Below are 22,754 nucleotides of genomic sequence, written 5' to 3' on the forward strand. Positions count from 1 at the left end.
TGTCTGGATGAGCTTCCCTTGGGTGTTGAGGTGTGTGCAGGCTGGTCTGTACGTGTATCTGGGATAGGCAGAGGTACAGGGGATTGGGTCTGGGTGGAGGAAGTTGGAGGGGGGAGGCTAGAGACAGGGACAATTGCTGCCGTCAGTGCTGAGGCCAGAGCGTTGAACGATCGCTGATGGGCAGCCTGACCCGAATGAATGCCCTCCAGGTATGCATTACTCTGGTGCACCTCTCTTTGTACACCCTGGATGGCATTCAAAAGGGTAGACTGCCCAACAATGATGGTCCTTAGGAGGTCAATGACCTCCTCACTGAGGGCAGCAGGGGTGACAGGGCCTGAGGTGCCTGGGGCGAAGGGGATGCCCACCTTCCTGGGTGAGCGGGCAGGGGGCAAACGCTGAGGGGCTGCTGGGAGGGCGGTGCTGGTGCGCTGGGTGGCGGCTGTACCTGTTGTTGCGGGGGGCACGGATGTTGCCGCAACCAAAAGGGAGCTCCCTTCAGAGGACGAGTCGCTGTCACTGACATCAGCACGAGCCCCCTCTGTGGAGCTCCCCTCGCCCTCCATCTCACTGGTGAAATCCGAGTCAGTTGCATGGCCCGCCATTGCCATGTGAGATGCAGCTCCCTCGTGCTCCGATGCCACTTCTCCTCCGCCTGATGATGCTAATGCACACATGAACAGGAAGACCACAAAAAAGGGGGGGAGGAGAAATAAAGACATGTTGAGTGCATGGATTACCGCTACCGTTGGCGGACAAGACAGACACAGAAGCCCCCTGCACTACGCCGCGCACTTGGGGTCCACAACGCAATCCGTGGGACATGGCCTACAAACCTATGGACGACAACTGCACACATAGATGAGACAGGGCCATGGATACCTGTACTTGGCACCCTACAGAGGTGGGGGGCGGGGGCACAAGGCCATGCCTTACGGAGGGGCCTAGCCTACAGAAATCGCCCTGGCCTAGGGATACCCACAGCCCTCCTCCCCCACCCAGACACCTCCACTGCACGCAAAGTCAGCAGAATGTATTTGTACTCACCCCCTTGTGTCTGCTGTGATGTCCTCACGCGCCCATCCAAATCGGGGTAGGCCACTGCCAGGATCCGGGACATCAGAGGGGTCAAATGAAGACTGGCACCCCTTCTACGTTGGGAGGCCATCCCCAGCTGAGCCTCCGCCGTCTTCCTGCTCCCGCGTCGGATGTCCACCCACCTCTTCCGGCAGTGGGTGCCCCGTCTGTTGTGGACCCCCAGGGTCCGGACGTCCTTGGCGATGGCACGCTAAATCGCGACTTTCTGGTGGGCGCGTAACCTATGTGACATGTACAGGGAGAGGAAAAATTGTCATCACCTTCTGTATGCTCGATGTGAGTGGCCCCCCCATCCCCACGCTTGCCATGTGGCACATGCTCTCATCTGTCGTTTGATGCATGCCTCAATCGCTCCCCTCCCCACCATCTTTCATCCACCTGACTCAACCCAGGCATTGCCCACTAAGCATGGTCCCAGTGTACTTACCTGTTGGTCTGGAGGACCGTAGAGTAGCGCATACTGGGGAGGACCCCATCCACAAGTTTCTCCAACTCCTCCGCAGTGAAGGCAGGGGCCCTTTCCCCAGTCGCATGAGCCATTGTCTCTTCCAGACCAAGGTCACAGCAGCACTTGCAGTGTAGGTCCTCTCCTGTCGAAGATCAGGTATCGAGTGATTAAGCAGATAGAAAATGGCGGTCACGCCTGCGGCGGTGCGTACCGCGACCGCCGGCGCACATCATCATTGGCTCCTGAAACCCATAGGGTTCAATGTTAACCAATGCGGCTTAGCGCCGCGGTCTTCGACCGCCTACCGCCGCGGTGTGCCACGCCAGCGCATTGACCTCACATCCCACTGTCGCACTTCACAGGTCAGGCAGCCGCCATTTCAAGGGCCCACATGGCCTAATTACCAACTGCGTCACACATACCTAGGCCATGCACCAACACTCATACAAGCCATTCAATGCATTGGGAATCGTGCTATGTGCAAGCTGTGGTTACGAACCTGTGGGTTGCTTGACTCTGTGCTCGCTGTTGTCCTTCATAGGCACTGTCCGCTGGGACATGCGAGGAGATGGAGGAATCTTCCTGTGTACAGACCGCTGGTGGACCTGTCGACAATGGAGGAACGACATGTCATACTGACATACAGGCTTGACCGAGCCACTATACAGGAACTGTGTGCCTAGCTGGAGCCAGACCTGATGTCACCCATCCGCCAACCCACAGGGATCCGCCCTCTAGTGCAGGTGCTGTCAGTACTCCATTTCTTAGCAAGTGGGTCATTTCAAACAACAGTGGCCATATCATCAGGGATGTCCCAGCCTATGTTTTCCAAGGTGTTGTCCAGAGTGTTGTCTGCCCTGCTGAAACACATGCGGAGCTACATCGTTTTCCCTGAGGTGGGGGATTTGCCTACAGTGAAGGGTGATTTCTATGCCCTTGGACATATCCCCAACATCATAGGTGCCATTGATGGGACACATGTTGCTTTGGTCCCCCCCCCAGCAGGAGTGAACAGGTGTACAGGAACCGGAAGAGTTATCATTCGATGAATGTACAGATGGTGTGTTTGGCTGACCAGTACATCTCCCATGTTAATGCCAAGTTCCCTGGGTCAGTGCATGACGCCTACATCCTGCGGAATAGCAGCATCCCGTATGTGATGGGTCAACTCCAGAGGCACCAGGTGTGGCTATTAGGGGACTCTGGTTACCCCAACCTGTCCTGGCTACTGACCCCAGTGAGGAATCCCAGGACAAGGGCAGAGGAACGCTACAATGAGGCCCATGGGCGGACTAGGAGGGTGATCGAGCGAACCTTCGGCCTCCTGAAGGCCAGGTTCAGGTGCCTCCATATGACAGGTGGATCCCTAATGTACTCACCAAAGAAGGTGTGCCAGATCATCGTGGCCTGCTGTATGCTTCACAACCTGGCTTTGCACCGCCAGGTGCCTTTTCTGCAGGAGGATGGTCCAGATGGTGGTGTTGTAGCAGCTGTGGAGCCTGTGGAGAGTGAAGAGGAGGAAGCCGAAGAGGACGACACAGAGAACAGGAACACAGTAATACAGCAGTATTTTCAGTGACACACCGGTAAGAGTAGACACCGGCATATTACATTTACTTAAAGACTCCTACCTCTCAACTGTCTGACTTTTTCCCCCAGTGTATGGTAACTGTGTTGTGACTTTCCCTTCCATTTTCAGAGCTGTGGGCCCCACTGCGTGACATCTGCTTTGTTTCCCCATGGACTACAGCTGTGTGACAGCGGTTTGTTACCATCACAATGTGAATGAACATTTTGGCACGGTCATGTCTAATACATTTGTTCTAAATCACAGCCAGACTCCAGATTGTTTTGTGCAATAAGTGTTTTTATTCAAGTGCTCTAAATTGGATGGGTGGTTGCAAATCGGTGAGGGGTGATGGTGGAGGATTGTCCATGGCAGAGTCCAGACTATCACTTTCACAGGTGCTTTGTCCAAATGCCTGTGGGAAGTGGAGCAGGGGCAGTTTAAGGTTGGACAGGGTGACAATGTGGGACAATGGGTTGACAATCAGGGCGGTATCCTTTCCTGGCGGGGGTCTTGACATCTTACTCTGTCTTCTTCCTGGATCTCAGGGCCCGCTTGCGGGGTGGTTCTCCTTCTGCAGGGGGTGGGGTTCTGGTGGCCTGTTGGTCTTGTGTCAGGGCCTCCTGTCCACTAGCGCCGGCGGAGGTGGTAGGCAGTTCTTGGTGCATGCTAGTGTCAGGGCCCTTTGAGGTGCCACAGTGTCCCGCAATGTCGTGACTACCTCATTCAGGGCCACTACAATGGTACCCATGGCGGAACTGATGTTTCTTAGTTCCTCCCTGAACCCCATATACTGTTCCTCCTGCAGAAGCTGGATCTCCTGAAACCTGGCCAGGACCGTCGCCATCGTCTCCTGGGAGCGGTGGTATGCTCCCATGATGGAGGAGAGGGCCTCGTGGAGAGTGGGTTCCCTGGGCCTGTCCCCCCCTGTCGCACAGCAGCCCTCCCAGTTCCCCTGTTTCCCTGGGCCTCTGTCCCCTGGACCGTGTGCCCACTACCACTGCCCCCAGGTCCCTGTTGTTGTTGGGGTGGTGGGTTAGCCTGGGTTCCCTGTAGTGGTGGACACACTGCTGATTGACATGTCCTGGGGACAGAGGTATGGGCCCGCTGGGTGGGTGCTGTGCTGGTGTTCCCAGAGGGGGGAAGGTCTACTGTGGCCTGTGGCTGTGTGAGGGGAACCGACTGTCCCGAGGTCCCCGATGGACCGGGCTGGTCATCTAGATCCAGGGAGACAGAGCTGCTGTCCTCACTGTGGGCCTCTTCTGGGGGTGGAGGGGACATTTGTGGACCCTCCTGCGCGGTGACGTGGCGTTCGGGTCCTGCAGGGGTATAAAAGTATGGTTATTGCTTCTGTGTGTGTCATAGCGTGCAATGGGTGGGTGCCCGTGTACCCCAGTGCTGGCATTCCTTTGTGGGGGCTGTTGTGACGGTGGTTAGGGGGGGGGGGGGGGTGTTGTATGTGTAATGTGTATGTGCAGTGGGCATGCTTAGGTGATGGGTGTCCAATGCTTTGTGGACGCATGCAGGGCTAGGTGTTGGGATGGGTGGGTTGTGATGGTGAGACAGTTGCAAGGAGTAGGATGTGATGGGGGTGAGGGTGAGGGTAGGGGTATGAGTTGGCATACAGGTGGGGTGGGGGGAGAAGTAGTTAAGATTTGCCTTACCAGAGTCCATTCCTCCGCCTACTCCTGCGAGGCCCTCAGGATGCAGGATGTTCAAGACTTGCTCCTCCCATGTTGTAAATTCTGGGGGAGGAGGTGGGGGTCCGCCGCCAGTGTTCTGCACCGCGATGTTGTGCCTGGATACCATGGAACGCACCTTCCCCCGTAGGTCGTTCCACCTCTTCCTGATGTCGTCCCGATTTCTTGGGTGCTGTCCCACAGCGTTGACCCTGTCCACTATTCTGCTCCATAGCTCCATCTTCCTGGCAATGGTGGTGTGCTGCACCTGTGCCCTGAACAGCTGTGGCTCTACTCGTACAATTTCCTCTACCATGACCCTGAGTTCATCTTCAGAGAACCTGGGGTGTCTTTGCGGTGTCATGGGGTGGTGTGGGTGATGTGTAGGGTGGATTGTGTGGTGCTAAGTGTGGTGATGTGTATTGTTGTGTTGTGTGAAGTGCGTGCAAATATTGCTGGGTGACAGTGAATTGGGCGTCTGGGTGCTCGGATGTCTTTTCTCGGTGCGTGTTCACGAATCTCTAGGAGTGGAGGTTTGTGGGTGATGTGGGTGTGTGTTTTATATTGAATTGGGTGTGTGGGAGTGGTGTGTGTATGTGTCTCAGGTGTGTGTATTTTGAATTGTCCAATGTGGTTGTATTATGTAAGTGTGTGTGTATTTTGAGCGCGGCGGTGTGTACCGCCAATGGAATACCGCGGTTGAAAGACCGCCGCGTGGATTCGTGTGTCGTGATAGTGTGGGCGTATTTCTGTTGGCGTGACGGTGGAGGTTTGGTCATCGCCTGTTTCTCGCTGCCCTTTGGTGTGGCGGACTTTTGTGGATGTCTGTATTTTGGCGGTTTGCCTGTTGTGGGTCAGAATGACCGTGGCGGTTTCCAGCGGCCGCGGCGGTGTTATGGCGGTCTTCTGAACGGCGGTTAGCGCCTTTTACCGCCGAGGTTGGCATGACCCCCTATGCGTTACACGGAAGAGTGCTGGAGGCCGGGGCAACTCAAAGCTTGAAGATCCCTTCGAAGAAGAGCCAACAAACCTTGGTAGCTACAAGTGTCACGGTGCACAGGGGTACCGTCCTGCAAGGACAGGCAAAGACTCACCACATTCAAAGTTGGACAGCTGGTAGAGAGAACCAAAGGTACCACTCAAGACCACCACCTATGTTGCAGGATCCACGCAGAGTTGCAGGAGAGAGGATCCATGAGGCTGGTCATCGTTGCAGTTGGTGCCTGCGGATACAGATGAGTGATTCCTTTACTCCAAAGGAGATTCCTTCTTGCTGCAGACTGAAGACTTGCCGCTCTCAGAGGGTGAACAGCCAGGGAAGTGTTGTAGTTGCTGGAAGGAGCCGTAGAAACAATGTTGCAGAGCGAAGTTGTCGCTGGAGCTGCAGACTGTAGGTTCCTGAGTAGCCCAGTTGTGGTTCCAGTGGCTTGCCCGTCAAATCTAACCCAAGAGGGAGACCCTATATAGCCCTAAAAAGGGGACTGGTCACCTAGCAGGGTGACCACCTATCAGTAGGGGGCTGTGACGTCACCTGCCTGACCTGGCCACTCAGATGCTCCCAGGGGCCTCTGCCCAAATGGATTCAAGATAGCAGAATCAAGTGGCCACCTGAAGGAGCTCTGGGCACCACCCTTGGGGTGGTGATAGACAGGGAAGTGGTAACTCCTCTTTCAACTGTCCAGTTTCACACCATAGCAGGGACTGGAGGTCCCTGAACCAGTGCAGACTGGTTTATGAAAGGAGGACACCAAATGTGCCCTTCAAAGCATTCCAGAGGCTTGGGAGGCTACCCCTCCCAAGCCATGTGACACCTATTTCCAAAGAGAGGGGGTGTTCCCTCCCATTCCCAAAGGATATCATTTGTTCTGCCTTTCTGGGCTTGAGCTGCTCAAGCAGCAGGAGGGCAGAAACCTGTCTGTAGGGTGGCTGCAGCGCAGGCTGCCCAGGAACACCCTGCAAACTGGTAGGAGAAAAGCTGGTGGTCCTCTAAGGAGCTCCCAGATAGCATGGAATCATACAACCAATACTGGCAACAGTATTTGGGTATGATTCCGACATGTTTAATACCAAACATGCCTAGGTTCAGAGTTACCATTATGTAGCTGGACCTATATCCAGTACGTGTATATAATGGTTTTCCTGCACTCAAGTCCAGGAAAATGAAGCTTGAGTTCGTGGGGGCATCTCTGCTCATGCAGGGGTGCCCTCACACACAGATACTTGCACCCTGCCCTCTGGGCTAGGAGGGCCTGCCATAGGGGTGACTTACAGGGACCTTGTGCATGACCTTTTCACACAGGCTGCAATGGCAGGCCTGCAGGCACATTTTGCACGGGCTCCCATGGGTGGCAACATACATGCTGCAGCCCATGGGGAACCCCTGGTGCCCCAATGCCCTGGGTACCTAGGTACCATATACTAGGGACTTATATGGGGGTACCGGTATGCCAACTGTGGGATGTAAAAAGTTAGGGACAACCAAATCTAGAAGGTAGAGAGCACAGTCACTGGGGCCTGGTTAGCAGGATCCCAGTGAACACAGTCAAAACACACTGACATCAGGCAAAAAGTGGGGGGTAACCATGGCAAAAAGAGTACTTTCTGACATTACTGATGTTGGAAAGATAGATATGCAGCATAGTTGTATGTTCTGTGGTGTGTTATTAAACATATGGGAATGGGATGCTATGCTTAAAGATAGGAGTCAGATGCTATAGGCAGCGGAACTGACAAGTCCTAATCCCTGTTGCTCTTGTATTTAACATTTCTAAATGAAAACTCATTTATCTACACTATTGAGTGGCTCCTATCATACACTGGCGTTCTGACACCCCCTCCTCCCTAGTGACCCACACAATCCTCTTCAATTTTACCCCTGACCCATATATAAAATAAAATCAAACCTGTCCTCCTGCCACCAACTCACACTTCTCTCTGTAGCCCCCACCCCCTCCAACGGATTCTGCGTTCTGCTCATCATTGAATAAAAGACCCATCACTGCACTGGCAGGATGTCCAGAAGCTCTTTCAGCATTTCCTGTAATTTCTTTGTCACAGAGCAACAGATGTTGCTACGTCCCATGCCTAAATAGTCAGATTTATACTCCTGTATTAACACATAACATACAAAAATATAAGTGGGTAAAATTGAATTATGGGAAGGTCTTTCACTGAGCTGTTCTGAGTTTTATCAAATAGCCATAGAGAGCAAAGCACTAGTTATCATCCAGAGTACCCTGCATTCAGTAACTTGCACTAGAATGATAACTAAAGTCTCACACAAAACTAAAGAAAAAAATGAGAAAAGACACTATGTCAAAAATATTACACAAAATATATAAGACATGAACACACTGGAAAAACTAAAGTCTTTACCATGATCATATATGTGGTAATTTCTCACCTTACAACTCCATTTTGAAGTCCACCTGCAATAACATTGACAGACAGACCCTCAGGTTGATTGGAGAATGAAACCGAACAAATTATTTCTCTGCAGTGAACATGTCCAACCAGATCACCATTTACTGTCCAAAGCCGGAGATCACTACCACCACCAACTGAAAGAAAATAAGACATTTCAGCTGGTGCTCTGACAGAGAATTAAACAAGTAGATGTGCCAACAAATAACTGCTACAAGAATATTTTCATTCCGGAAAGTAAAAATATTCCACTAGATCCATTTTTCAGCATCCCTTGGCCACAGCAACAGATTTTGGCAGTAGCAATAAAATATATTCCTAGCACATAAGCAAATACATGGAACTTTGCAGTTGCGCAAGGTTATCCCCCTTAAAAGTATAGCAAAAAACAGGTATCAGCAGTTCAACTTTCTTTTCTCACACACAGAAATGCTACAGCTTGTACAGCAATCTAAGCTTATCCTGCATATACAGAACCATTAGAACTGTACAACATCATTGCACGTGTCTCCTCACAAACAAAGACCAGGTAAAACACAGGCAGTAGCAGTGAAAGCTTCACTGCATGTGTGTGTGTGTGATGGGTGAGTACATGTGGTGTTTGTGTACAATGTGTGTGAAGGTGTTTGATGGTGTATTTTGGTGTGAGGGGAGAATGCAATATTCAGAAAATAGTGATGCAGTGAGGGTGGTTGAAAAAAGGGCAGGTGGACCCAGGAGGGTGAGGTGGTATAAGAAATTGGCTTGTTGGCTGAATGGGGTGTGACCCCTGGTAAAGCAGAAACCACAATGTTGGCCAGGGTAAGGCACAAGCAAACACCAAATCAACCTGTGATCAATCCCTGATTGCTTGGCACCAAGCAGTTGGACAGGAAATGTGTAAAGTAGTTGTGCAACACTTCAAACAGCAATACAGTGAAAACATCACACAAAAAGATCCCACACCAGATTAGAAAAATAGAGCAAAATGTAATAAATAAAGACAATACAGCCAAAAATAAAATCAACAGTTCAGGCCAACCGTGAAGGAGCACGGGAGTCAGACACACTCCCAGATTAGTCCTGCTGAAGGTTTAGCTTCTCAAGTTTGCCAAGAGTCCCTTTCGTATTTGACAGGGTTACAAGGAGAGAGTCACGAGGGGTAGTCGATGTGGAGTGAAGAGCAGGGCGGGTGTTGAGGCCCTCCACGGGCTGTCGATGTTGCTGTGCAAAGAGACGGGCTAGCGCAGGCTCGCACTGGATTTAGGTGCGAGTGGCACGTTTTTGGTGTGAACCGGCCCATTCGTGGTCAGGAAGAGCCCAAAAGCTTAATTTAAGATTGCCCATGAACCAAGGGTCCAGGACCTGAGAGGAACCACATAGGGGTTAAGAACTCGCTGCAGCTAGGCGTAGGAGCTGGTTGAGATCCCTTTGTGTCTCTGAGGCTCAGATCAGAAGGCCAGCAGACAAGCCCTTGGAGTCACTCTGGGGTCCTAGGTTCCAGAAGAAGTTGCAGGTCCAGTACTTCATCCCCAGGCAAGAGGGCAGTAGGTCAGCACAGCAGGGCAGCAGATCCTTTAGAGAAGCAGTCCAGCAAAGTGGCAGTCCTTGTAGCAGTACCTCCTCCTGGCACAGCAGTGGTTCCCAACCAGTGGTGTGTGAAATATTCCGAGGGGGTTCAAAGACATCTCAAGGCCCAGGCCGGCAGGAAGGCATTTCTCCAGCTGGGGTCTCTCGACAGAAACATGAAAATGTTTTTATTTGTTAAGCAGTTTTAAACACACTGAAAAGTTCCCTGTATATCCAGCAGCTTTCATGCAAAAATAAAAGTGTCAAGATAACTCTGGTGATTAAAGACCTGCTGGAGAGAGAAGGGAGTTTTGTCAAGTGGCAGTATTGACTCATCTAAGGTAGTGCAGATGGTTAACATCCCTGCTGCAAAGAACATGTATCATGCATGTCAAAGAACATTTTCTATATACTGATTTACACACAGGATTTATTGCCTCTATGTGTGTGATGAAACGTCTGGTATGAGAGGTGCTATAAAACACAGGAAAAATATGTGACAGAGGGGCTACGGAGAGATGAAAGGCATTTAAGGTTTTACTTCCTTTTCCCACTAAGTATTTATGAAAAAAGCTTTCTCAGATGTTATGTACCTAAAAAATGTAGAATCTGAACTCAGGCTTCAACTTTCTGAAATAAAACCAAACATTGAAAAAATAGTCGCCGAGAAGCAGCACCAACTTTCCCATGAAAATCTTTAAAAATTAAAGTATTTGTTTGGTGTGTACCTCTTTGTGTATTTTATGCAAATTACAATTTTAACGTTTGAAGTTTAAAACATACAAATTACTTGGGAGTCCTCAGCTTCCAGTAGTGATCCAGTGGGGGTCCTAAGAAGTCAAAAGGTTGGGAACCACTGTGATAGAGTATCCACAGGTCCAGAAGTGTACTTAAGAGTTGGTGTCTGAGGTCCAGTATTTATAGCCAGTTGTCAGTTGTGCCTGTGAAGTGGGGGACAAGCTTCAAGAGGTTTCCCTTTGAAGTCCCCAGGCATTCTAGCTTCCTTGGTTTGGCTCCTGACTAACTACAGAAGGTATGCAGCCCTTTGTGTGAAGGCAGGACACAGCCTAATCAGGTGTAAGTAAGGCTGTGCCCACCTCCTCCCTCTCATCCTGCCTGTGACGGCCCATCAAGGCACACTTAAGCTCTCTATTGTGTGTGGCTGTCTAGAATGAATACACAAAGCTCAGTTGTCTGATACACCCAGTCATGTGACCAAAGACAGGCTACAGACACTAAGGGGGTCATTCTGACCCCGGCGGTCTTACCGCCGACAGGCCGGCGGTGCCCCGCAGGGCATTCTGACCGCGGCGGTTCGGCCGCGGTCAGAAGAGGCAAACCGGCGGTCTCATGGGGGATTCTGACACCCCCTACCGCCATCCTGTTCCTGGCGGTTCGCCCGCCAGGAACAGGATGGCGGTAGGGGGTGCCGCGGGGCCCCTGGGGGCCCCTGCCGTGCCCATGCCAATGGCATGGGCACGGCAGGGGCCCCCGTAAGAGGGCCCCACAAAGTATTTCAGTGTCTGCTAAGCAGACACTGAAATACGCGACGGGTGCAACTGCACCCGTCGCACCCCTGCAACTCCGCCGGCTCAATTCTGAGCCGGCGTCCTCGTTGCAGGGGCATTTCCTCTGGGCCGGCGGGCGCTCTTTTGGAGAGCTCCCGCCGGCCCAGAGGAAATGTCTAAATGGCCGCCGCGGTCTTTTGACCACGGTGCGGTCATTCAGCGGCGGTACCTTGGCGGACGGCCTCCGCTGTCCGCCAGGGTCATAATCAGGCCCTAAATGGCTAAGGAAGGAAAATGCAAAAATTTCCAAAAGTGGCATTTGTCACTTAAAATCCAACTTTACCAGTAGTTAGGATCTTAAATTTCAATTTGAGACACCAAGTATGAATGGGTTACCTGTTCCCATTTGGAAAATACACTAATAGAAATGTAATAAGGTGAGTCAAACAGAAATGTAATAAGGTGAGTCCAATGCCAATCTATGGGAGAAGTACGCCTAGCAGTAGTGAAAAACAAATGTAAGAGCTTTTCCCTACCAGGACATGTAAAACTTAAAGGTAGATGTCCTGATTTTGAAGACATTGAACCCTGCTCTTTGGGCTGACGAGGGCCTACCCTATGGGTAACATAATGTGTAGGAAAATGGCTCCCTGTTGCAGTCCTCCCCCCACACTTATTGCCTGTTATTGATATTGACTTGACTGAGAAGTGTGTTGGGCAATGTTCCCTGTAAGGTGGGCGCGCAGGCTCGCGCGCACCCTTCCTTCCTCCACCCCGCAGGCCCCTTTGTCAAGCGCGCATTTTGTTTTCAACGTCACGTCGCTGCCTGCATCATGCATCAGCGCTGCGTTTTAAAAATAGAAGCAGTGCGGAAACGGGTCACTCTTCGCAGCAGAGCAGGACGTAAAACAACAGTGCAGCCATCCGAGGACAGATCACTGCACAAAGGGAGCACCTGATTAAAGCAGGTAAGTGTATTTGCATGCGTGGTCACCCTGGCAGTAAAAGTGCCCAGCAGAAACTTGGTGTAGCACACTTTCCCACCAGCCGATTTAAGCCGCGCTTGAACCGCTGCCAAAATAACAGGGAGAGGGGAAATGTCAGCAGGTTAACTCTCCTGACTTGAAGAGGGCCGGATTTGTAAAAGTATTTGTAAGCCCTGTAATAATTCCACGAGCAAACATTCCAAACACGGCTCTCAACGGTGGGAAGAAGCAGTCTGTGCACCATCTTGCGTTTCCTAAGGGGATTACTGTCGATGTCTAATAAATTGCCAACTTGCTCGAATTCCAAGAGCGTGTTTTCACCATTTTATATCAGATATGGTTGATCTTTTTAATTTGCATATATTTGTGGATACAAAGCAATTGACAGACGGTTAACAAGGACGTACCTAACCTAGAGAAGAAGCGAACACAGGTCCAGCAATTAGTCTCATATACAACAGAGGAAGTAGATATGAAATAAGTACATTGGTGGCAACTGAAAAATCTGATTGATTACCACTGTTGAGTGCGAGAAGCCATTACGCAGTAGGTCCCATTTCTCTCAGTCACCTGTAAGCGTATGTGTGAAATTACACTTCCCACCAGAGCACCCATAACTAATGGATGTGAAGACTGCTCCATAAGTGTTATGAATGAAACACTTCATTGATTCTCACCAAAGCAGATCTCTACATTGGTAACATTTTTCACGTTCCTGAATTTAGATTTTAAGTGTTATCGTGCCTTATTGAGAGAATAAAGCAATGAATTACAGGGCACATATTTTCATCTAATTTTATTAAATAGATTTTTATTGCAATGTATGGACTATTGTTTTCTATTTAAAGTAAAAAAGATGTGTTTTAACAAAAACGATGCACTGAAGTTGATTTTTCCGTGGCCTCAATGACTTGTACAGGGTGGCAATGTAAACACTTGGGAATTGGGGTAAATGCAATTAACTGAAAAATTAGGTGTTTCCACTGGTTTCTTCCTCTCCAGACAGATTTCTTCTTATTACAAATGTGTTTTTATTTGCAAGCATTGGAAAAAATAAGTATATTCTCAGTGCCTTGTGCTTAAATTAAAGTTTATCTCTGTAGCAGCCCGGACTTGGTAAAATCATTAATTATATAATTAATATTTTGTATAAAAAAAGGCAAGCATTTAAAATAATCTTTACTTTGCGCTCCAGTGCAAGAGGTGCTAAGGTGTGCATTTTATGCCATCTTCAGCCCACCCTCTATTCTTGACTCATCAGATTTACCCATAGAATGGTCCCCAGATTCTTTGAACTTTTTCATTCAGGCCTGCCTCCTTACAGGAAAAAATGTTTGAATTCATTTGCTTTCATGTTCGTCGGGTTTCATGTACCATCTGTATTTTACAACAATATTACAACGTCACCCCAAAGTATTATTACAAATTCAATGTTCCCTGTAAGGTGCGCGCGTACCCTTCCTTCCACCACCGGTCAAGCGCACACGTTTTTGCAGCTTCACGTCGCTGCCTGCATCATGCGGGAGAGAGGACGTCAGCGCTGCGTTTAAAAAATAGAAACAGCGCTTTTCTGCAAAATGCACTGTCATTAGGTAACAAAGGCCACTACAACATCATAACACCCACACAGAAAGCTGTAAAGTACCCATAATTATTTTTATCAAATGTTCAAACAGCGTGTTCAATAAAAGGGAGCAATAGCTGACATCACAATTAGAAAATTAATCCTTGGTGCAGTGGATGATAACATTCAGCCTGGCTTTGAGGATGGATTCAATAAGTAAGTATTAGCAATATTTAAATGTAATGATTTTTTTTTAATTTTAAAGATTATTTACATATTTGTTGGTCAGTCTAAAAACAAGTGGGTTTCTATATTTGAACTTTACAAACAGCCCTAAATTTAATAATATTAACATTTGCAGGAAGACAACATTAAACACTCAGGCCAAGGCTTGCTTATGTTTCATGCCATGCAGTGCAGCATCCACATGCTGTGTTGTGCAAAGGGAAAAACACAATGAAGCTCCATATCTACAAAGAATGTTCACCTGCTCATATTTCTGCACAGATCTCCCCTTGTTTGCTCCTACTTCAAAAAAAACCTTAGCTTTTTTGTTTGGAAAATCTTGCTATCTTAGTAGATCATGATTTGCATCAAACCTATTGGTGTTAATGGTAATCTGCCTCAGTGTCATCTCAGTAAGCACTCCTTTGACACACCGCAATTTTTTTTTTTTTTCTGTTATGAAAAGTTCACCGTGAATTCATCTATAAGCAGATCATCACTGACTTTCATCTATGACAACCTGTCAGGCAAACAGGTCCATCAGTGCTCATTCACTATGCTTTCATGTGACACATTAAAACTGGCTCTCCAAACATGGGTCATTCCCCTAAGCAACAATTTATCCTAGCTCCATAATGTCAAAATCGGGCGACAAGAAGTCCAGATCTAACATCCTCTTAGTGCATCCAGCGACCCTAATCGTGGTTATAGATCTAATTTTCTCTGCACCTAACATAGACGCATGTCCAACAACTGTACAACATACATAACTCTCACCCACATGCTTATAATTCCTGGTGAGAGTACAATTGCTTCTCCCCCACTAAATGCCTCACTTTTACCATAACACTTAAACAATGGAAAAGTAATGATCAAATTAACCAACCTAATCGACCAGATTCTTCCGCCTTAGTGATGAGAGCTCCCAGGGAGCTGGGTAGCTCTCCCCACTTTCAGCTGGGGGGAGGGGGAAAGACACATGTTAGACCTGACAGCCTTAGGGTGATCATCCCACAACTATTTGCCTGCATCTCTCCACTTTTTTTACACTGTTTTGCTGGTTTTAGTACTCTGTGCACAGTACTAGTGCTAACGTTCATATGCTCTCTCCCTTGATCTGGGTATCTTTGGCTAATTCCCAATTGGCATATTTTATTTACCTATAAGTCCCTAGTGAAGTGTACTACATGTGCCCAGGGCCTGTAAATGAAAAAAGTAAAAGGCAGGACTCTGTTTACGCCAAATTAGCGTGATTCTTTTTACACTAATTCGTCACAAACTGAACTTCACAGCACACTTTATTAAATACTCTAACTTTGCAGTCAGAGCAGAAAAGTAACCATTAAGCTCCAGGATAAAATAAGCAGCAAATTGTAAGAAGACATAAGCTGGCACTGGACTTCTGTCGTTGAACCAACAGCAAATGTGACAAGACAACAACAAGACTTGAAGGCACCTTCATTATTTTTTTTTTTATTTAAGTTCAGTCGGTCTAAGGATTTAGACCATTTTAAAAAAGAAAGAGAAAAATAAAAATTTCAGTCTTACATAGTAATTTAAAATCATTTGAAATCACAATAACTCATCATAATTCATAATAACAATCATGAGAAATGCTAATAAAACCTGATAACCAATTGACATATAATATGTTACAGTAAAATCCTCAAGACTGAGGCTATGGTCAGACTTAAAAATACAATAATTAAAACATAGATAAGATAATAAGCTATAAAGAAAGAACTTGTGGCTGTCTTGCAAATATAAACCGTTATTAGTTTCCATGTGATTATACTTCAGGTTTTTTAGCCAGTTTGAGAGCAAAAAAGAGTAATTAGTCAGGTGGCTGGCAGATTTCACATAAAAGAACATCTCTATAAACTTGTGCGATCTCTATTACTCATATAAAGGGCCGCGAGTTCCTGCTAAAATACATGAAAATGCACATAAAAGTTCAAAAAATTCACAGTAATGACAGGTTACATAGCACATCTGAAAGATAAAGGAAGAACAAAGAAATATGTGACTTATTGGAATCTCCCTCTATAAACAAAAGCTTAGCCAACTTGAGGGCCCTTAGCAGAAACGTGCCTACGACGGATACACCAGGCCTCCGATAGAAATTTAGTGACTGAGGAAATTACCAGTGTAGATGTATCATATTTACATATTCTGGTGGCATTAGCTCGGTCCTGCAATAACAAGTTTTTGCAGAGGGGGATGATCCACTTTCCTCTGGGACTCTTGTATAGAGGACAGAAAAACAGGATATGCTCAGTTGTTTCTTTACAATGAGGGCAGGATATACATGTCAGTTAAAAAGTTGCTTGATGACCAATGAGCTGTATAGTTGTTAATAGGCAGGGAACCATATCTGAGCTGGAGATATAGGGCACGAGCAAATGGAGGCATAGGAAGATTCATGAAAATCTCGGGGCAGGGTTCATGTTTGAATTGGAGGAATTCTGTTGTTAACCTGCCCATCCCGTTTTGACGCAGTGTGTCTTCATTGACTTTCTCCCAATATCTTCTTTTGACAAGTTGCCTTGCGTTGTTGGGAATCAACTCCGGGTGTTCCCAATATTGGGGAAATCCTTTTTTAACCCAGGCAGATTTAATCTCCTGCAACCAAAGGATTTTAGTTGGGCCCTGGGGAGAAGCTAAAAGTTCTCTTATCGCCACCCTGAATGGTTCAAGTTCGGCAGTTTTCCATAGACGGAACCAATAAGGAAGTGGTCTCAGGGCCGCTATGGATTTGATGCTATTTAATCCTAGGTCGAGTCTGAGAGGGGTCATTGGAGTGCCCATCCCTAACCGGGAGACCTGTCTAAGGAAATTGTTTTCTTTTGTTTGTAAAATGTCCAATCTTCTGTGCAGTCCCCAAAGTTCCGCTCCATACAGGGCCGCCGCACAGATTTGTGCATTGTAGATCTTCGCGATTGTGATCAAGGGGGGACTCAGAGCCTTTCTAGACCTGCGTGCTAGGGCCCCACCTCTTTGACTTATAATAAGTGCCCCTTTATCAATAGCTGCCTCCCATTTTCCTGTGGTCGATAATGTGATGCCCAAATAATCAAACTCTTCCACTTTCTCCAGCGATATTGAATTTATTTAGATTCTGGCACGTGGACGTTTCCTTAAAGTACTGTATATCATAAGTTTTGTTTTCTTGGCATTAACGTCAAGCCCATAATCCCTACAAAAGGCACAGAATTGATTGACCAGGTTTTGAATTCCCATGGGTGATTTGGCTAACAGGATTGTATCATCCGCATACAACAAACACAGAATTTTCTTTCCAGCCAATTTGGGCGAGACATTTGTGCAGTTCTCTGGATAACGAATACAGTTATTTATGTAAAGCAAGAAAAGAGTGGGAGCCAGGACACACCCCTGCCTGACTCCTCTGTTAATAGCTACGGGATCTGTCAGCTCACCCTCCTTACCGCATCTAATTTGAGCATAGGTGTTATCATGAAGTCGGGTGATAAGATTCAGAAGGCCTGATGGAACCCCCATATTGGAGAGTGTTGACCATAGCTTATTCCTGGGGATCAAATCAAATGCAGCTCTAAGGTCTATGAAGACCACATACAAATTCACCCCCACTAGGTCCACATTCTTCCATTTGATTGCCAGGAATCTCAAAGCTTGGTTTATAGTGCTCACAGCAGGTCTGAACCCTGCTTGTAGACTGGATAGGGCATCAGATTCCGAAATCCATTCATCGAGATGGCATAAAAGATGTTTTGTATACATTTTTGGGAAATTGTCCAGGAGACTGATCGGTCGGTAGTTAGCAGGATTATTGGGACTAAAAATAAATGGGAACTATCTCAGCCCCTTTCCGTGAAGAAGGGGCAGGGGCTCCCGCTGCGATTGCGTTGCAGATTAGGTTGAGATAAGGAGCCCATATATCAGGTTTTGTCTTATATAAATCACCCGGGATCTTGTCAGGGCCAGGAGCCTTTCCCCAATTCAAAGAATCTATTGCAGCACTTGTTTCAGCTAAGGTGAATATAATCGGGGTGGCTTCTTGAATTATTGGAACATCAGGGGTCCTAAGGGATACCTCCAGTGGACCTGCATATAATTGGCCAAAATGCTCAACCCAAGCTACAGGAAGGATTGATGTACCAGGTACAGAGGCAGAGTCTCTACAGCTATCTGCTATTAATTTCCAAAACCTGGAAGTATCATTTAATTTGTCGGTCTCCAGGATAGCAACCCATCTAGCCTCTTCCCAACTTCTACGTGCCTTGGTACATTCATTCTTATAATCTTTTCTGGCTATCCTTATAGATTCAACTTGGCCTGCTTTTAAAGCTTCAATAGAGTGAGCTGTGCTTCCCTGCATAAATTGTTGAACCACCGTGCCCGGCACTTTTTCTTAAGAGTTCCTAGTAATCTCTTTTGTAAAGAGATGCTTTAGAGAATCAAACAATTTACTATGAGCTACTAGAAGCCTATATCACCCTCGCCATTCTACTTATATTGAAGCATACGCTCCATTTGATTGGCTGACAGGTTGTATATTGATGAAAGGTGTTTAGGGGATGTGGTGACAGACTCCCATTTTATATTACGTCTATTGTTTGATAGGGCGAGCTGTTGGGCATAGGCCTTAGAATGAGGTGCTTCAAGCGAAGGGAATAGGCCTCTGGTCAATAGAATAAACGGATCATGATCACTCTCTTCATGCTCTTGTACCCTCATGTCAGACATATGGCCCCACAATCGGATATCAAGAAGTATGTAATCAATCTGGCTCCTGTATCCTCCATGTTTAAAGGTGGGGTTCAAATTTATATCAGAACAGTAGCGACCATTGCAGGCTCGAAGGCCGTGCATTAATGTAATATCAGCCACTAAGCGCGCTGTTTTATTCAATCTCGGTCTTTTGTTAGAAACTAGCTGAGGAATCCCCCAGTAGGCATCCTCTTCTTGATATATCTCTTGGACCAGGGGGTTGGGCTCAAATGTGACATTAAAGTCCCCTCCAATCAAGATAAAATGGGATAAATTATTTTTAAGAAAGCTGTCCAATGAGGACAGAGCATCATAATCTACATGGCTGCCCTCACTCCTGTTATAGACGTTAATTATTAGTAAAGATCTCTCCTCGGAGATCGTCACTAATAAGGCCTGTAAATCGGGGCAACCCATGTCTATTGCTTCAGCTTTGCACCTGCGAGAACTGCTTAACCATATAAGTAGCCCTCCCGATGGTCTCCCAGAAAGCGACTTCCATGCTGCAACCCAATAACTTCTGAAACCTAATCTATGTTTGGGGTCCATTGCCCATGTTTCTTGTAATAAACAGATTAGGTGTTCGTCAATGAGTTGACCCCATTCTGGGCTTTGCAGTTTACTTTCCAGCCCTGCTATGTTCCAACTAAGAACCTTGACGAAATCATTTGGTTTGGTATGGCTAGCTTCTTTTGGGGAATATTTCCTGCAAGGGGCAATAACGCTGGAGACCTTGCTGTTCCCCACTAGCATACAGTGGCCTATGTCTATATTACCCTGTGTGATGTTCACTTCACAAGATACTGTACCGGACATATTCATATCTGATGGGGTGTCCAGACAGTAAAGCCCTGGGTCGCTGAAAGCGGTTGTCAAAGTGAAACACCCTCCTCATTGGCTAAATATGTATTATTCTCAGGAATTCCCCAGTTGTCAGGGTCCGTCAGAATCAATGGGATTGCTGGAGTAGAAACACTAAGGGCAGGGTGGTTGGTATGCTCAGACTCGAGGGTGCTCAAATCCACTCTCCAAGGGCCGTCACATAGTCAATCTATCTCAGAAAGCGATGCCGACGGATGTCTAAGACCTGAATCGGGTCTAGGCCGTATCTGAATGTCAGAGGATACTCTGTGGAACAATGGTGGTTGCCTATTCACGGGTGGCAGTGAGGGCGGGTAGAACGCTTGTAATCTGCACAGGGAGACTTTACCTACTGAGGGATATGGTCTGTTTGCATTTGACGCGAGCTGCCATACAAGATCAGGGGAATTAAAATTGATAACAATACAATCCCCTTTACCAATCTTTTCTAGAGAACCCACCCATCCTACCCTTCTCACCATCAGTATCGAGGATGTCATGGAAAAAGCAAACCCCGCATTAGCATGCAGCCAATGTATGACCTTGTTTCTAAGCTCGGTAAACGATTCCGGCGATTTGGTTTTAAGTTCAGGAACATTGGTAATAACCAGAACATATGGGCTTGACTCCGGTGGAAGTTGCAATACTCTTAATCCGGTTGAACCAGTGGCCTGGGTCCTCTTCAGGGAGCCTAATGGGAAGTATTCACAGGTGGAGTTGGGGTCACCGGTATTAGTTACTAAATTGGGCAAGTGGGCAATCCTTTCTGGAAGAGGGACTAAAGCCTTGGGAGGCATATTCGTTAGAATCTTTGCTGCTCTAGCAGTACAGGTCAAATCTTGATTTATAGGGGGAGGATGACTCTTGCTCATTTGGGCGGATAGTCTGCGAACTTTAGCCTGCTCTTGGGTAAGATGAGAATGGTACAAATGGGATTGGGTATCTATAGTTGGGGGAGGTACTGGCTGCTGGGTCTTGATGAAATCTTCTAGTTTCTCCTCTATTGTTTGGAGACGGGTTACAATAGGAAGAAGCAACTTAGAAATCTCTTCTCTTATAAGAGCCCTAATATGCTCATTTGCCTGTCGGTCATTGGTAATAAGCGAGGGAGATAGAACCACATCCTTGTTAGGGAGCTGGGCCGGATGGGGGGGGGCCTCATAATCCTAGTACGTTTATTTATAATGGCAGTCTCCCTACGCTTCCCTTTTCCTTTGGGATTGGGAACGACGGTAGTTAGGGGCCCTCCCTTGGAAGGGCTCCAAATCGGCGGGATTGGCAGGGCAAGTGTGTTGGATTCATTTAACATTTCACCCTGAAACTCCTGAGGGTTTCTAGCGGGAGAAGAAGAAGGGGCGGTCAATATAGGCTGAGATCCTGTTCGCAGGGGGGGCTGTATGACAAAGTCATTATGGACTGCGGTAATGGCTGGAGAGGGTGGAACGGCTAAGCGGCGCTGCACCAGCTCTATTTCTTTTTCCAAAGCCCCGACGCCCTTTTGTAAAAAAAAAAGTCTAGTTTTTTTTGGGATCCATGCTTTTCTTCAAACCCCCCCCACGCGTCTACCCATCTTTCTACCTATGTTCCGGGGGCCTCAAGTAGGCTCTAGGATGGTGGTGTGCTGACAAGCCACTCCTACTGCTGCTATAAACCCCGCGCCATGAGGAAGAAAACTTATACACTCCACGGCCCCTGCTGGCGATGGCCAGCAAACAAAGGCACACCCAGGAGCAAAAGTAAAGGGATGTGGCCCAGCCCGGCCTCTTTCGGTCGTGGACGGGCGCAGGATGGGCCCGCCCTTGGCCCGGGCTTTGCCCGGGCGCGTCCTGCGACAGCGGGCGCGCAATTGATTTTGAAAGGGCTGTTCCCGCCCCCAAAACACTGAGGACCAATGGGCGAGGGGGCTTGTCTCCTGCCCCGCCGAGTTCAAAGTTTCCTCAACGCGCGACCCGAGGCAGCGGGTGCGCAGTTGATCTTGAAAGGGCTGTTCCCGCCCCCAAAACACCGAGGACCAATGGGCGAGGGGGCTTGTCTCCTGCCCCTGCCTCGCCGAGTTCAAAGTTTCCTCAACGCGCGACCCGCGGCAGCGGGCGTGCAATTGATCTTGAAAGGGCTGTTCCCGCCCCCAAAACACCGAGGACCAATGGGCGAGGGGGCTTGTCTCCTGCCCCTGCCTCGCCGAGTTCAAAGTTTCCTCAATGCGCGACCCGCGGCAGCGGGCGCGCAATTTATCTTGAAAGGGCTGTTCCCGCCTCCAAAGCACTGAGGACCAATGGGCGAGGGGGCTTGTCTCCTGCCCCTGCCTCGCCGAGTTCAAAGTTTCCTCAACGCGCGACCTGCGGCAGCGGGCACGCAATTGATCTTGAAGGGGCTGTTCCCGCCCCCAAAACACCGAGGACCAATGGGCGAGGGGGCTTGTCTCCTGCCCCTGCCTCGCTGAGTTCAAAGTTTCCTCAACGCGCGCACCTTCATTGTTCATTCACTATCTGAATGAACAGAACACTTTTTTTTGTCAGCTTGCTAGAACGAGCCAGTAGGCCTAAAAATGGCTCACCCTTATAAATCCGATTAGTCTTAGCGAGTGGCCCAGCAGATAACTTGAGGCCTGTAAAGTCTGCATCATCGAATGTCTAATTCGTAATGTAGGTTTCAAAACGGATGATAATATGGAACCAGAGTTCATCTAAACTGAAAGCCCAGGTAACTACTCAATTTCTCTGGAACTGTCATGCATAATGTTTTTGTAACTCCTATAACCTATGCTAAATATCTTCTTTCCAATTACAGCGGGTCAACATTTGGATTTGAACAGGCAGGCGTGAGTACCACGGAAGACCAGGTAATTCTGTAGACATTCCAGGTGGGATTAAGGGTCTCTACATAAATCACGTTCATGATCCACACCTTTGCTTCTATTACAGGTTTGTCAGACCAAGCAAGTTATAGATTTGAATGGACCGACATGTGTAGAAGCATAAGGACCAGGTAATTATTTGGTAGGTACCCCATCTGGGTCACCTGGCACATTATAATATGACAACATGCTGTAACCAACTGTTAACCATCTTTTCTTTTACTGTCTGACATCTCAGACAGTA

At 47.9% G+C, this 22,754-nt stretch overlaps 1 protein-coding gene across 1 annotated transcript in view; it reads right to left on the reverse strand.

Annotated features, from left to right (window-relative positions):
- Positions 1–22,754, reverse strand: part of LYST (lysosomal trafficking regulator) — a 2,674,875-nt gene that overhangs the window by 36,810 nt on the left and 2,615,311 nt on the right. Inside the window, 1 exon segment of the mRNA XM_069234946.1 lies at positions 8,196–8,352. Within this exon segment, the coding sequence (XP_069091047.1) occupies positions 8,196–8,352 (157 nt within the window).

The sequence above is a fragment of the Pleurodeles waltl genome, chromosome 5 (genome assembly GCF_031143425.1).
Source record: "Pleurodeles waltl isolate 20211129_DDA chromosome 5, aPleWal1.hap1.20221129, whole genome shotgun sequence".
Taxonomy (NCBI): domain Eukaryota; kingdom Metazoa; phylum Chordata; class Amphibia; order Caudata; family Salamandridae; genus Pleurodeles; species Pleurodeles waltl.